Below are 12,823 nucleotides of genomic sequence, written 5' to 3'. Positions count from 1 at the left end.
AACATCCATGCCCATCTTCCTCTACTAAAGTGGGACGCCTACCACAGCATGGCGTGCCAAGTGATGCCTTGTCCGCACCCGGGGATCTGAACCGGTGAACCCTGGGCCACGAAAGTAGAACATGCGCACTTAACCGCTGCACCACCAGGCCGGCCCCCAGTCTAGCCTTTTAACAGCCTCCCTCTTGGCAAAATACACCCTTCTTTGTAGGTTAGTAAAAGAGACCACAGAGGAAGGTTTTGATGAGTTTTTGAAGAGATGGTGTAGTTCCCAAGGTCATAGCACTCTGACCAATTGTACTTGATATAAGGAGAGAGAGGATGTGTGGCATGACCGGTCTCTTACTGCAGTGGTGCTGCCAAAACCTGAGGGCTTTGGGCCTGCACACCTGCTCCCATCTCCCCAGTCCTGCAGGGTTTTAATTTGGGACACCTTAATTTCTCTTATTCCCGTAGGCCTCCTTTTGTTTGTTCAGTGGGCATGATTTCCCAGATACCCAGGGTATACAGACAAGTAAGTCCATTAACCCTGCGTTACAGAGACCGTTGTCTGCCAGCTGGAGAGTCATGATTTAGATGCATGGTTGTCTGGGAAAAGATTCTGAATATAGCAATGTATTGATTTTATTTTCAAGGTAGTTGCTTTTCACTTTTGAGTTATTGCTCTTTCCAAGGAATTGTTCCCTCTCCAGGTTTCTAGGGACTTGTCTGCCAAAAGGATCTAGGAAGTATTTGGTGCTTCAGAACCCTTTGTCTGCCCTGCCTTTTAGGCCACCAAAGAAGATGTTCTCTAGTGCAACTCAAGGCCGTAGGTTGGTGGCTGTCCCTAGTATTCCGAGTTTCATCCATGGCATCAGATTCTTACTTTCTCTTCCTAACCTGGTCTTGAGCTTAGAGACCCTAAAATAGCCAACGAAGGGTTATCATGGTCCAGAAGTAGAATATAAAATGTTGCTCATTGATTGTATCATTGCCTTTGTATACCCATGTCTCTGTTCAAACAGCACCTCCCCACTTTCTAGGGAAAATTTTAGTGGAGAAGTTTTGAGCTAATCCTTCCTGGAACTTTGCTCCCTGAGGGCATATGGAAGAATGCTGATTTGTCTGACATTGAGCACCTGTTGTAAACCTGAGACACAGTAGGTCTTGGGTGCCTTTGTGTGGGGATCCTGGGCAGTGGCCTGGCCCACTGTCTGTGGTTTTCAGAAATGTAAGAAAACAGGACTTGGGGCTAGCCCTAAATTGGATTCAATGAGGAATACTTCACATAAGTATCAGTTTTACTCTGAAAAGATTGTGATGGTGAGTGTAGGATAACTCTGGGAATTATGAAACAGGATCTCTTCTACAGTTCCATCTCATATACACTCTCTGAGGCTGAACTTGGGCTGCAATTCCAGGCAGACTTATTAGCAAATGGCCTCTCCTCCTGAGGGAGTCCATTTACAACTGACTCCTTCAAGGGCCTCATTCCTGGGAGTAACTGAACAGGGTGGGGACAGAGGATAGATGTACTAAAGGACTGGCCTTCTGAAGAGGCTCTTAAAAGGTCTTTGGCAGTTGATGAGAGGTATCTATTCCTCATCTACTCCTGCTACCTTTAAAGTGTGCCGTTAGGTAAGGCAAGAGATAAATGGCAAGAGCACCTTATAACCAAAGGAAGCAGTTGCTTTGCTTGTCCAGACTATCTCCCCATTCCATAGACATGCTCCCTTCATCCTCAGTTGTTTGCTCTGAATCCATATTTTTTATTTCAGTGAGACCTCGAAAGACTGTCCGGGGCAAGCAAGGTGTCATCCCCCCTGTAGCAAGGCCAGGCCGACGACCAGGTAAGAAGCCGCATCCTGCCAGGAGGTCTCGGCCGAAGGCACCACCTGTGGATGACACTGAGGTTGATGAGCTGGTAAGAATTCTTTATTGTCCTCTGTGACGTTTCTCTTCCTTATTCCCTACTCCAGCATTGGGAATTCATCAGGCGACAGGTGGGAGGCGCCCCCCGCTCGCTCCTCCCTAACTTTGGAGGCTCATTAAGCAGATGGGTGGGCCTCTAGCAGATGGAGGCAGCAGGTCCTCCAGGAACAGCTATGGCCGGCATTCCCCTGCTAGAGCCTGCACACGTCTCCTCTAGTTAACAGGCAGCCCTCGACTTGGGAAGGATTTTAAAATAGTATCCATGTGTCTCCAGTGGCTCAGAGGGGCTGGGTCTCTGTTGTGGGAATGTCAGCAATTTGGAGCCTTGCTTACTCTTGGGTCTTTTGCCGACAGTTGTTATGGGAGGGACGTTACCCTCCCCTCTGCTCCTCAACCAATGTAATTGTAGTGGTTTTGCTTTAGATTTCACTTGAGCTTTAAAGAACAAAAAGAGGCTCTTGAAAACTTGCTTGTTTTGACAGGTCAAATTGGGGTTAGGGGTGGGTTGGGAACATAAAGCAAGTCATTACAGAGCTCAGAGGGCCTGGAGAGGTCCTCCTGCTTGCCCAGCCCTGACTCCTTCAACTCTGTGGCTCTCCTTCTGCTGTGTGTCACAGCTGTCATGGCTACCTGCAGGGGAGGCCCCACCCCCTTTCTCCCTAGCCAGTTAGTTCCCACATACCTGCAGCGGGAGAGCCCAGAAAGGACATTGTACCTCTTGCTTTTCTTCCCTCAGACACCCCGCCCCCACAAAATTGGCTGTGCGTGGTCCCTATAACCCATCTGGCTTTCTGCAGTTGCTTGTTTATCCTCATCCACTGTGTTCCCATAATCCCAGGTCCATCTGCTCTCAGAGGGCTAGTGTCCGGTTGACAGTGGCCCTCTCTAGCTGACCTCTAGCAGGACTGCTGTAATATGGCAACTGCTGCCTGCTCTCTGCTTCTTTGATCACCATCCACGAGGGAGGAGGCAAGTGGGCTGATGGGAAGATGCTTGCCCCTGGCTGAGAGCACTCCCTGACTTGAATGTCAGATGATTTTGACTGTCTGCTCCAAGAAAATGGTTGAACTCGTCTTTTCTTTTCTTTTTTTCTTAAGTAGATATACACATTTTCTATTCTGTTTTCTCTTCTTTTTTCTTGGACCTATAATAACATGACTTCTTTCTTTGGCATCAGGTGCTTCAGACCAAGCGGAGCTCCCGGAGGCAAAGCCTGGAGTTGCAGAAGTGTGAAGAGATCCTCCACAAGATAGTGAAGTACCGCTTCAGCTGGCCCTTCAGGTGAGCTTTGTGTCCTCAAGCACGGCTTCTAGGTTCTAAGAGCATTCAGATGAGCCGCTGGCAGAGGGAGCGCTAAGCTGAACCCCGGGGAACAACCCTGATCCTTTCCTTTCAGAACATGTCTCAGTGGCAGGGGAATTAGCTTGCCAAACTGATAGAGACAGCTCGTAGTACAAGGTGACCACACCTTCTCTATGCCTGCCAGTTGGCTTATCCCAGCAGAGGTGGCATTCTGTGGCTGGTGGTTTGATAAGGTTTCTGTCGGTTACATTCAAGGCTGGGCTAATATCTTCATTTGGTTCTTCTCCACAGGGAGCCCGTGACTAGAGATGAGGCCGAGGACTATTATGACGTGATCACCCACCCCATGGACTTGCAGACAATGCAGAACAAATGTTCCTGTGGGAGCTACCACTCTGTGCAGGAGTTTCTTACTGACATGAAGCAAGTGTTTACCAATGCCGAGCTTTACAACTGCCGAGGCAGCCATGTGCTAAACTGCATGGTGAAGACAGAACAGTGTCTGGTGGCTCTGTTGCATAAACACCTTCCTGGCCACCCATATGTCCGTAGGAAACGCAAGAAGTTTCCTGATCGGCTTGCTGAAGATGAAGGGGACAGTGAGCCAGAGCCCATTGGACAGTCCAGGGGACGAAGACAGAAGAAATAGAAAGGCAGGGCCCTGGTAAGGGAGCTGAGGTTGGGGGAATCAAGGGAGAGAGCAAGGGAGGGTGGGAGGGTGGCCGGAGAGGAAGATGGAGAAGAACATGGAAGGGAGATCACAGGGAGTCCAGAAATCCCTGTCATTCCAAGCGTGGGCTGTGTTTCCACAACTCTCCACAGGGCCTTCATCAAGCAGAGCTCTTTGGAGAGCCTAATGTTGGGTTGGTGGTCTCTGCCCAGAAATGTTATGGGCAGTAGATGGCCTTAACCCCCCTTTCTAAGAACTTCCAGGAAGAGTCTAAGGGTACGGCTTTTCTTGTGAACCCGATTCCTTTTCCTTTCTTCTTTCAGAACTAAGGTCCCTCCCAGTTTGGCCACCAAACAGTGCCAAGCCCTCTGGTCTCCAGAGGAGAGATTACTGTATTACATAGAAGGATCAAGGGTAATCAGGCCAATTGGGGCGGTAGTGTTGGTTTTTTAAAATCTATATTTATACCCAGTCTTGTTTCTTTAAGCCCATACTCTGTCTCTTCCTCCCTGTCCCTCTCAGGTGACGGTATCAGTGAGTGCCATACAGAATTCTGTATTCACCAGCATCATGAAACAGTTTTGGTCTTTTGAGTTGATCTTGGCAGAGTAAAGGGACATGTCCTGGAGTCATTCCTGAATACCCCTCCCCTTTGTGACAGTTCTCTCCCCACTTCACCCTCTCAAAAAAAACAAAAACAAAAAACAAAACCTAAGGCACTTCATTTAGAGACTGGAGTCCTGCTTATAATCATGCTTATAACCTTTACTTTGATGGATCTGGCCAGAGGGGTGTTGGAGCCCAGCCCACCCACATACCAGACAAGCTCTTAGGGGAGCAGAAGAAAAGCAGGAAGAATTTCAATGTTTAATTTTTTTTAAATTGACTTTTCTAGTTATTAAAAGTTGCTTGTCTCAGCAGTGATATTGTATAAAGAACATCTTGTAAAATATTTCTGTCATCTTGCTTTGGCACATGTACAGTACAATTTATATGATAATGTGTTTGCTTTACTTTACCCCATCTCCTCCCTCAGCCCGTCCTCTCTCCTTCAGAGAAGTTGGGCTGGAGGCTCAGCAGGGCAAGCAGTGGCGCCTGGTGGTGACGGGGGCGTCCCTCTGCCTGCTGTGGTGGCTGTTTCCGCCTCCTTCCGCGCCTGTTCTGGCCGCAGACTTGGAATTCCCTGAGAACCTGAATCTTTGAGTGGCCCGTGTCAGTGGGGGATGGGAGGAGGGTAGGGAGGGGCTCAGACAGCCCCCTCCCACAGTGAGTCTAGCGCTAGTGGTTAGATTTAGGCAAAACTTTGTAGTCTTCTTTCCCTTTTATGGCAGATTTTGATAAAAATGCAAAACAGGGTTTAATTTTCTTTTCTATCAACTTTTAATTTGGAAGATTTGAGCACCTAAGCTCTTCTGTATCTATTTGAATTAAGGGAAAAAAAGTCCACCAAGGGGATTGCATCTCATAGGACCTGAGAATAAAGCCTCGTTATATTAAACTTCAAGGTGTGGTCCCTGTCTCTCCCCTGTCCTCCTCGCCCAGGGACTTTGGGGATTTGTTCCAGTGGCTGCTGGATAGGTTTACCGTCCCTTCTCCCACAGGCTTGGAGTTAGCACTGACATTACAACTTCGTAATCCCAGCCACCAACACCTTCCCGTTTCTACCCTAGAGCCAGTCTGTTCTTGTTAACAGTGCGAAACCCGTGTTCCCACTTCAGTGACACCTGAATTGTTTGTTGTTTTTTTAATGGTCTTTAAGGAGGAAGGACCCCATTAAAGGGTAAACTTGTAATAAATTGGAATTTCAAATAAACATTATGTACTTGTGTTTATAAAGAAAAAACAATTTTGGTGAACCTTTCTTTGTGCTCGTGGGGGTGGAAGTGGCTAGTGCAGTCCCGGCACGGGTTTCCCGTTGACTCTTGGAACCAGTTCTTCTTCAGGATTGAGAGGACCCTCTGACTTGTCTTTTTAACCACAGGTCAGATCCATCTACTGCATTTCTTTGCTTCCGGGAGAGATTTCTGATGCCCTGGGTAATTGAAGCGTGACCTTTAAGCCTCCTACTTGTCTCTGTCTAAACTCCCCCAAAAATTTCATTTGAAACTTGTAGGAATTAGGGGGAAGTATTTTTTAAGGCTTCACTATGGGAATTTGTGTAGTCCTTGAGCACATGATTTTGGGGGAACTCCTGACGTTTTAAAACACTTTCATTTTGAGGAAAATTTCAAACATACACAAAAAGAGAGTGAAAATATAATGAATTCCTGTGTACTCAGCCTCAACAATTCTACCATATAGCCAATTTTATTTTATTTATGGCTTCATTTATTTTTTATAAAGTCAGAGTGGTTGATTCGAATAGGTCACTGCTAGGTGGCAACCTGTCTATGGAATTCAAAGATTTTGCAGCACCCCTCCATGACCCCATGTACGGAGAAGTGAAATGTCCAGTTCCTGACCAACTGAATCGGGGACAGCAGAAGGTAAACAGGAAGAAATGCGAGGAGAAACCTAAGCCCTGGGTGTGTGTTCTGCCACTGACTCGCTTTGTGGCCTTGGTGAGGGTGGGCTTCGAGCTGGTGCTGAGCACTTGGGGATTTTCAGTCCTGCAGGGGAGGAAGTGGATTGCCCCAAGGTCAAGTCGAATTTGACCAGCCCTTAAGTTCTGGAGAAGGGGAGCTGTGGTACCTCTGAGCATTTTCTACACAATCACTGTTGGACTCGGGCTCCCAGCCTGCATCTGTGAAACCCTTTTCCTCGCGTGGGTTTCTTAGGCTATAAGGATAGTGCCTGTGGGGCCATGTCACCTCATCTAGGGTCTATCCCGGTCCTTTTCAACCATCTCAGCCCCTTTCTCCCTACCAGGGGTGTTACCTAGGGGGAGCCACCTAATTTGGGTTGACTACTGCGAATGGGGATAAGAGAACCTTTTCCTGAGGACAGGGTTCTGAATCATTACTTCTGGGAATCAGCTGAGGGCTCCCCCTCCCATGTATTCTTCCTTCTCCTCAAACCCTGTCTCTGGGGAGAGAGCACTGTTGGGTGGCAGTGAAGTGGTGTCTGGATTCCAAACAACCACTCAGGGGCAGGCCCTCTTCCACTAGGAAACCATGTCTCCAACTTGCCAGGGAGCCAGGGTCTCCTTAGGATGTTGAGTGAGAAACTCAAGGCACGTAGGAAGAAAAGCTTGCCCTTTGGTTACCGCTTCCATTGCTACCCCTGCCCGGGGCCTTCAGGCCTTGGTACATGCTGGACTGCCCCCACCTCTCCCGGGGCCTGGAGCTGCTTCCTTCAGGGGGGGACTGAGAGCAGGGACTGACCCTTGGGGCCTCTCCTCAGTCTGACCTCAGTCAAGATCATCCCTGCTAACTCCTGTGAACTCTGAATCGTGTGCCTGGAACTAAATAGGTCAGAGCTACAAAGTTCCTAACCCTGGCCCTCCCTCGCACAAGCTCAGACCACACAGACAGGCTAAGCCTGCATGGACATGCGCAAACAGCCACTGTTCTGAAGATCCACACGCTGGGCCACCAGGCCAGTGAGGGGAGGGACTGGGGTCACACTACACAGGCCAGCAGATGTTGGTTTCTGAGGCGTTTTTCTTGGGCTCTGGGATTTCCTTTCTGGGGGTGGGGGGAGGTCCTGCTGTGGGAGGGGTTTCTTTGGACAAAACCACCCAGGTTATAACACCTGCCATCCCCCCAGGATGGAACCTGTGGTGTGGTGGGAGTCACAAAGGCTCGGAGGCCGCAGACTGCCTGGCTCTGATCTGGAGCCAGCCAAGCCCTCCAAACACTGCCCTGTCTGTAAAGTGGGGAGAGGAGGATCAAATGGAGAACTTCTGTACAAGGTCTTTACTAACTTCCCTTCCTTTTCCTCCAGGGTCTGGCACTTTTCCGTAGTGTTTTCCAGTGCTGAGAAGCCTTAGCTGGCAAGGCCTGCACGCCCTCCCTCCCAAGTCCTGGCCCATGTGAACCATCCCAGCCTCAAAGCAGAGTCCCCTTTGGCGCATCCCAACTACACTGCCCCTCCTCCCTCATCCCTCCTATCCAGTTGTTCTGGAAGCCAGTCTTGTTTCCGCTGAGCGGGACATAGCCAAGCACCACCCCTCCCCCATCCACCGACTGGCAAGGAATAGGGGTGAACTGGTGCCACGCTTGATGCTCCCCTCCCCTCCCCCCTTCGCCCATACACGCAGCACTTGCCTTCCCTTCCCCAGTCTCTGGAATCCTCTCCTTTTGCTCCGGCTGCCCCTGCCCTGGTACAGGCCCTTAGCAGCTTCAGCTCCACTCCCCGCAAACCCGGCCTGTGAGCCCAGCACAATGCAGCCGCTGCCTCTCCCACCCCCAACTGGGCCCCAGTCCCCTTGAAATATGCTCATTCTGTCTCAGTCTAGGACCCTCACAGGGAGCGTTACAAGGTGTGAGGGTCACTGGGCTTTGCTGGTCAAAGAATACACGGGGACTTACTCTGTGCTCTCTGGAGGGGAAGCAGTTAGATGTGGAAGACATTCCACGTGCAAGAAATGCACAAGCAAAGGGTGCAAACTGTTCCTCGTGGTGAGGGACAGCCCATAACCTCCCTCAGGTGAGGAAGCTGTCTTCTGGGGATTTGACACCACCTGTTTGATTTTCGTCTGGTTTCTTTCTTGTCCCTGTGAAATGGGTGGCTGGTGTAGGGCAGAGCTCCGGCCGAGAGGCCCTGGGTTCGAGGGCTCAACCCCACTACTGATGTGGAGCAGTCGACCGTGGGCCTCCCCTTGGCTCCAAAGCAAGGCTGGCAGCAGGGCTGGGCCCCTGGGGCCTTCTGGCAGTGACAGTGAACGCTAGCTCTGTGTATTATGCACCCAGGGACAGTAACCAAGACCCTCACCTGGCTGGAGTCATCACAGTGGTCAAAGCAGAGGCCAAGGTGGGGCTCTTGGGTCTGACCCCAGCCTGATGGCCGCACACACCTGATAGTGGACAGAGACAGTGCAGGTCCCAGCAGCCCTGGGCTCCCCCAGCATACATTTACACACAGTACCTTTTCCCACCACCGGTACACAAATGTGCCAGCAGCCTCTCCTGCACCTGTCCCATTTCTCACTGCTGCTCAGCACCTCACACCTTCCCACAGCCCTTCAGGCGGTGGGACCCCATTCCCACTATACTCAGGGGCTCCCTGTCTCTGTGACCATGTTGTCTGTGCTACCAAGATGCCCAAATGCCAGTCAAGCCCCATATCTCTCCACTGAGAGAGATGAGGGGGTGGGGTGGGCGCTGACTAGGGCCCCAAGGAGTGAGGTGGACACACCAGCAATCTTCGAAAGCAATGAGGACAGTCAGACTCCAGCCTCAGCCCTCAGGCCCCAGGGAGGGGACAACAGGAGGGGTCAACAGGAGACAGTGGGAGCTGGTCCTGAGCCTCCGAGGGAACCTCTGAGACAGGCTGATGCCCTCATTTTCTACACAAATGAGAGAAGCAGAGTCTTAGCCACAGCTCCCAAACAAGCTAGACTCCCCAGGGTTAGAAGTGGGGGTGTCATCCCAGGGGACTCCCTGAGTATGCCGGCAGGCAGCCCAGTCTCACTTGGGGAAGCAGGAACCCAGGACTCAGAGACAAGCAAGCAAGTTGCCAAAAGGAGCGAAGACAGGCGAGAGGGGAAACACATACACCCAGAATCTGGGACTCCTGCAAAATACAGCTGTTCCACAGGGGATGTTCTCCTGATTGGTGGGGAGCCAGAGCGCCCACCCCCAGCTCTGCTCACAAGGGAGACTCCTGCAGGGCCCTCACCCTCCTACCTTCCCCCTTTCCAGCCCAGAGAGGACTCAGCACTGCCACACGGGGGTTTATTCCAGTCACAGCTTCCAGAGAAACTCAACAATAAATTACATCATTAAATAAACTCCCTGCTGGACCACGCCCCCTTCTGCCCCTCCGACTCTCCACATCCTCCCCCAGGACCCTGTAGGGACTCAGCCAGGCCCACTCCCTGCGCCACGCGATTTGGGAGTAAGCCTCACTGGGTCCTGACAGTAGGTTGAAGGAGAGTCTGCCCGCCCTGGTCCTCTGCCCCCTCGCACTCACTTGCCTGACCTTGACAGCTGGGCAGCTGCTAGTCAGCTGTCTCCTCCGGAGGGGGGCTAGAAGGGGACAACAGCCGCCCCTGCAGGCCTGTGTCCCTAGAGGTGTGTGGGGTTCTCCAGAGAGGGGTCCGTCTTAGTCATGTGCAAGACCACAGTGGGGGCCTTATAGTGGCAGTGGGTGCCACGGCCATAGCCCCCAGGGGCCCGGCAGGCCTTTGCCCGGGCCCGGCCAGCTGCCATCTTGCGGTGGCACAGACTCTGCCAGGTCTGGAAAGTCTTGGAGCTCCATACCCAGACACCACTGGTGATGCCCACCACTAGCGACATGAAGATTTTGAGCATAAAGACAGCCACGGTGGGCACGGAGCCCCCTTGCAGTGAGCAGTCCCTCCGGCCTCCAGGTACTGCGGGTGCTGTGCACGGCTGCTCCGTGGCCCGAAGGTGCCAGAAGTCCATGTTGAGGCGTTCATAGACGTAGCAAACAATGACGCAGGTGGCAGGCACCGTGTAAAGGATGGAGAAGACCCCAATCTTGACCATGAGCTTCTCCAGCTTCTCCGTGTTGGTGCCGCCTGTCTTCATGATCTTGCGGATGTGGAAGAGGGCCACGAAGCCGGTCAGGAGGAAGCTGGTGCCTAGTACCAGGTAGCAGGAGAGAGGCACCAGCACGAAGCCCGTGAGCGCAGCCGCATCCATGCTGGCCACGTAGCAGAGCCCGGTCAGTTCATCCCCCGCCACTTTGCGCAACGTCAGGATAACGATGGTCTTGAGGGCCGGCAGGCCCCAGGCCGCCATGTGGAAGTAGCTGCCATGGGCCTCGATGGCCTCGTGGCCCCACTTCTTGCCGGCCGCCAGGAACCAGGTGAGTGTGAGCACCACCCACCACAGCGAGCTGGCCATACCAAAGTAGTAGAGCAGCAGGAAGACGAGGGTGCAGCCCGTGTTCTCCAGGCCCTCCTGGATCACGTAGAGCGCCCCTGCCTCCTGGTCGCAGGCCACGCTCTGGGCCCCAGCCACGGCGCGGATGAGGAAGGCCAGCGAGTAGACGTTGTAGCACATGGAGAGGAAGATGATGGGGCGCTCGGGGTACTGGAAGCGGTGAGGCTCCAGCAGGAAGGTGAGCACGGTGAAGGCCGTGGAGAAGAAGCACAGCGCCGACCACACGGCCATCCAGACGAGCGCGAAGTCCTTATCGCGCCGCGACCAGAACACCTCGACGCCGGGCCCGCAGCGCGGCGCGCACGAGCGACTCTTCTCCACGTACTGGAACTTCTCGGGATTCTCGCAGGTGCCGCCGCCGCCCGGGCCGGGGGCGGCATCGCCGGGGGGCCGCGCGGGCCGCGGCGCCACGGGCAGCATGCCCAGGCCCTTGTGGGGCTCGGCGGGGCCGGCCGTGGCATTCTCCGGCGCCTCCATGCAGAGAGCGTGCGGGTCGTTGCGCGTGGGCAGCCTGGCGCAGTCCAGCGAGTCCGGCCAGCCGAAGTTGAACTGCTCCATGATGGGCGCGCAGCGCAGGCGCGCCTGCTCGCACATGGGCCGGCAGGCTGGGATGGGCGTCGAGACCTGGTCGGTGCACATGGGCGCGTAGAGCGAGCACAGGAAGAAGCGCAGGTGGCTGTGGCAGCCGTACTGCACGAGCGGCGCGAACTCGGCCAGCTCGGCAGCCGCCTCGCCCTGCGACGTGTGGCCCAGCAGGTTGGGCATGCGGGTCAGGTTGTAGCCGATGCCGCGGCACATGGGGATCTCCACCGCCTGGCACGGCGCCGGCCCGCGCCCGCGCTCCGGGTCGAAGCGACCGATCTCCAGCGCCGCGCCGCCCGCCGCCAGCAGCTGCCACAGCAGCAGCGCCCCGCGGAACGGCGGCACGGCCATCCCGGGCGGCCCCGGCCGAGGGCAGGAGGGCGGCCTCGGCTCACTCGGGCCGCGCCATCTGGCGCCCCCGTGCCCACCCGCCACGTCGCGGGGCGCGGGCCATTGCCGAGCCGCCCGCGTGCATCCGGGCGCCGCCGAGCGCCCTGGGCAGCGCGCGGGGAAGCCGCCCGAGGGAGAGGAGGCGCCGAGCCCACCGAGCCGCCACCGCCGCCACTGGAGCGGCCGGGGAGCCAGAGCGGGCACCGCCTCCCGGGGCCGCGGCTACAAGCCTCGGGGCGGGGCGCCCGGCGGACACGCCCAGGGGCTGGACCCCCGCGCGCCGGGCACGCCCCCCCGCCGGGCTTTAAAGGCGCCGCGCCTCGGAGCCGAGCAGGGGGAAACAACGGGCAGCGGTCCTGGGGCCCGGGTGTGGGCGCGAACTCGTCTGCCCGCTCACACTCGATTCTTCCCCATTGCTTGCCCACCCTCTCCCCGCGACAGGACAGCCAGCCGCAGGATTCCCTTGTCTCCCTATACGGGGTCACCTCTCTCCTCCCGGCTGTGAGACTATTTCCAGGGTTTCCACGCGTGGGAAGCCTCGGCTTTGTACTCAGTGACAGTTCAAGTGCAGCCTCTGCCTCTTCACTAGTTGTTTGTGACTTTCGGCTCTTCTCTCTGAGTCTCAGTTTCCTTTTCTGTAGAACAGGCAGATAATCCTACGGTAAAAATTAGCAACTCATTTGTTGCTCACGTGCTGCTGACCAGTCATGCTACACACTTGACCTCATTGTCTCGTCTGGCAATCCAGGAATGATACGCTAGCCCTCTCTCAGATGGGGAAACCGAGGCTCAGGGAGGAGTGACAGATCCAAGGACATAAAGCTCTTAAATATTCCGTTTGTGATTGTCTGACTCCGGACCCCGTACTCATTTCACAAGGCTGCAGTCCTCCCATCGGGAGGGGTGTTGTCACCCTATCGGCTGGGAGGGCCTGTTCTCTCTAGGGCGCCCCTTGG

The 12,823-nt window shown here is 54.4% G+C and overlaps 2 protein-coding genes across 2 annotated transcripts in view; one reads left to right on the top strand and one right to left on the bottom strand.

Moving 5' to 3' along the window:
• Positions 1-5,386, top strand: part of BAZ1B (bromodomain adjacent to zinc finger domain 1B) — a 79,733-nt gene extending 74,347 nt beyond the window's left edge. Inside the window, exons 17-19 of the mRNA XM_044746398.2 lie at positions 1,757-1,902; positions 3,088-3,191; positions 3,504-5,386. Of these exons, the coding sequence (XP_044602333.1) occupies positions 1,757-1,902; positions 3,088-3,191; positions 3,504-3,861 (608 nt within the window). The 3' untranslated portion in view covers positions 3,862-5,386. The remainder of the gene's footprint in view (positions 1-1,756; positions 1,903-3,087; positions 3,192-3,503) is intronic.
• Positions 5,387-9,705: 4,319 nt separating this feature from the next.
• On the bottom strand, positions 9,706-11,967 carry FZD9 (frizzled class receptor 9). The gene has a single exon (XM_044746399.2). It carries the CDS (start codon positions 11,826-11,828, stop codon positions 10,053-10,055), a length of 1,776 nt encoding a protein of 591 aa, XP_044602334.2. The 5' UTR covers positions 11,829-11,967; the 3' UTR covers positions 9,706-10,052.
• Positions 11,968-12,823: the final 856 nt, after the last annotated feature.

The sequence above is a fragment of the Equus asinus genome, chromosome 14 (assembly GCF_041296235.1).
Source record: "Equus asinus isolate D_3611 breed Donkey chromosome 14, EquAss-T2T_v2, whole genome shotgun sequence".
Classification (NCBI taxonomy): domain Eukaryota; kingdom Metazoa; phylum Chordata; class Mammalia; order Perissodactyla; family Equidae; genus Equus; species Equus asinus.
Note: the sequence above shows the minus strand (reverse complement) of the source record. Positions and strands in the feature narration are given on the sequence as shown.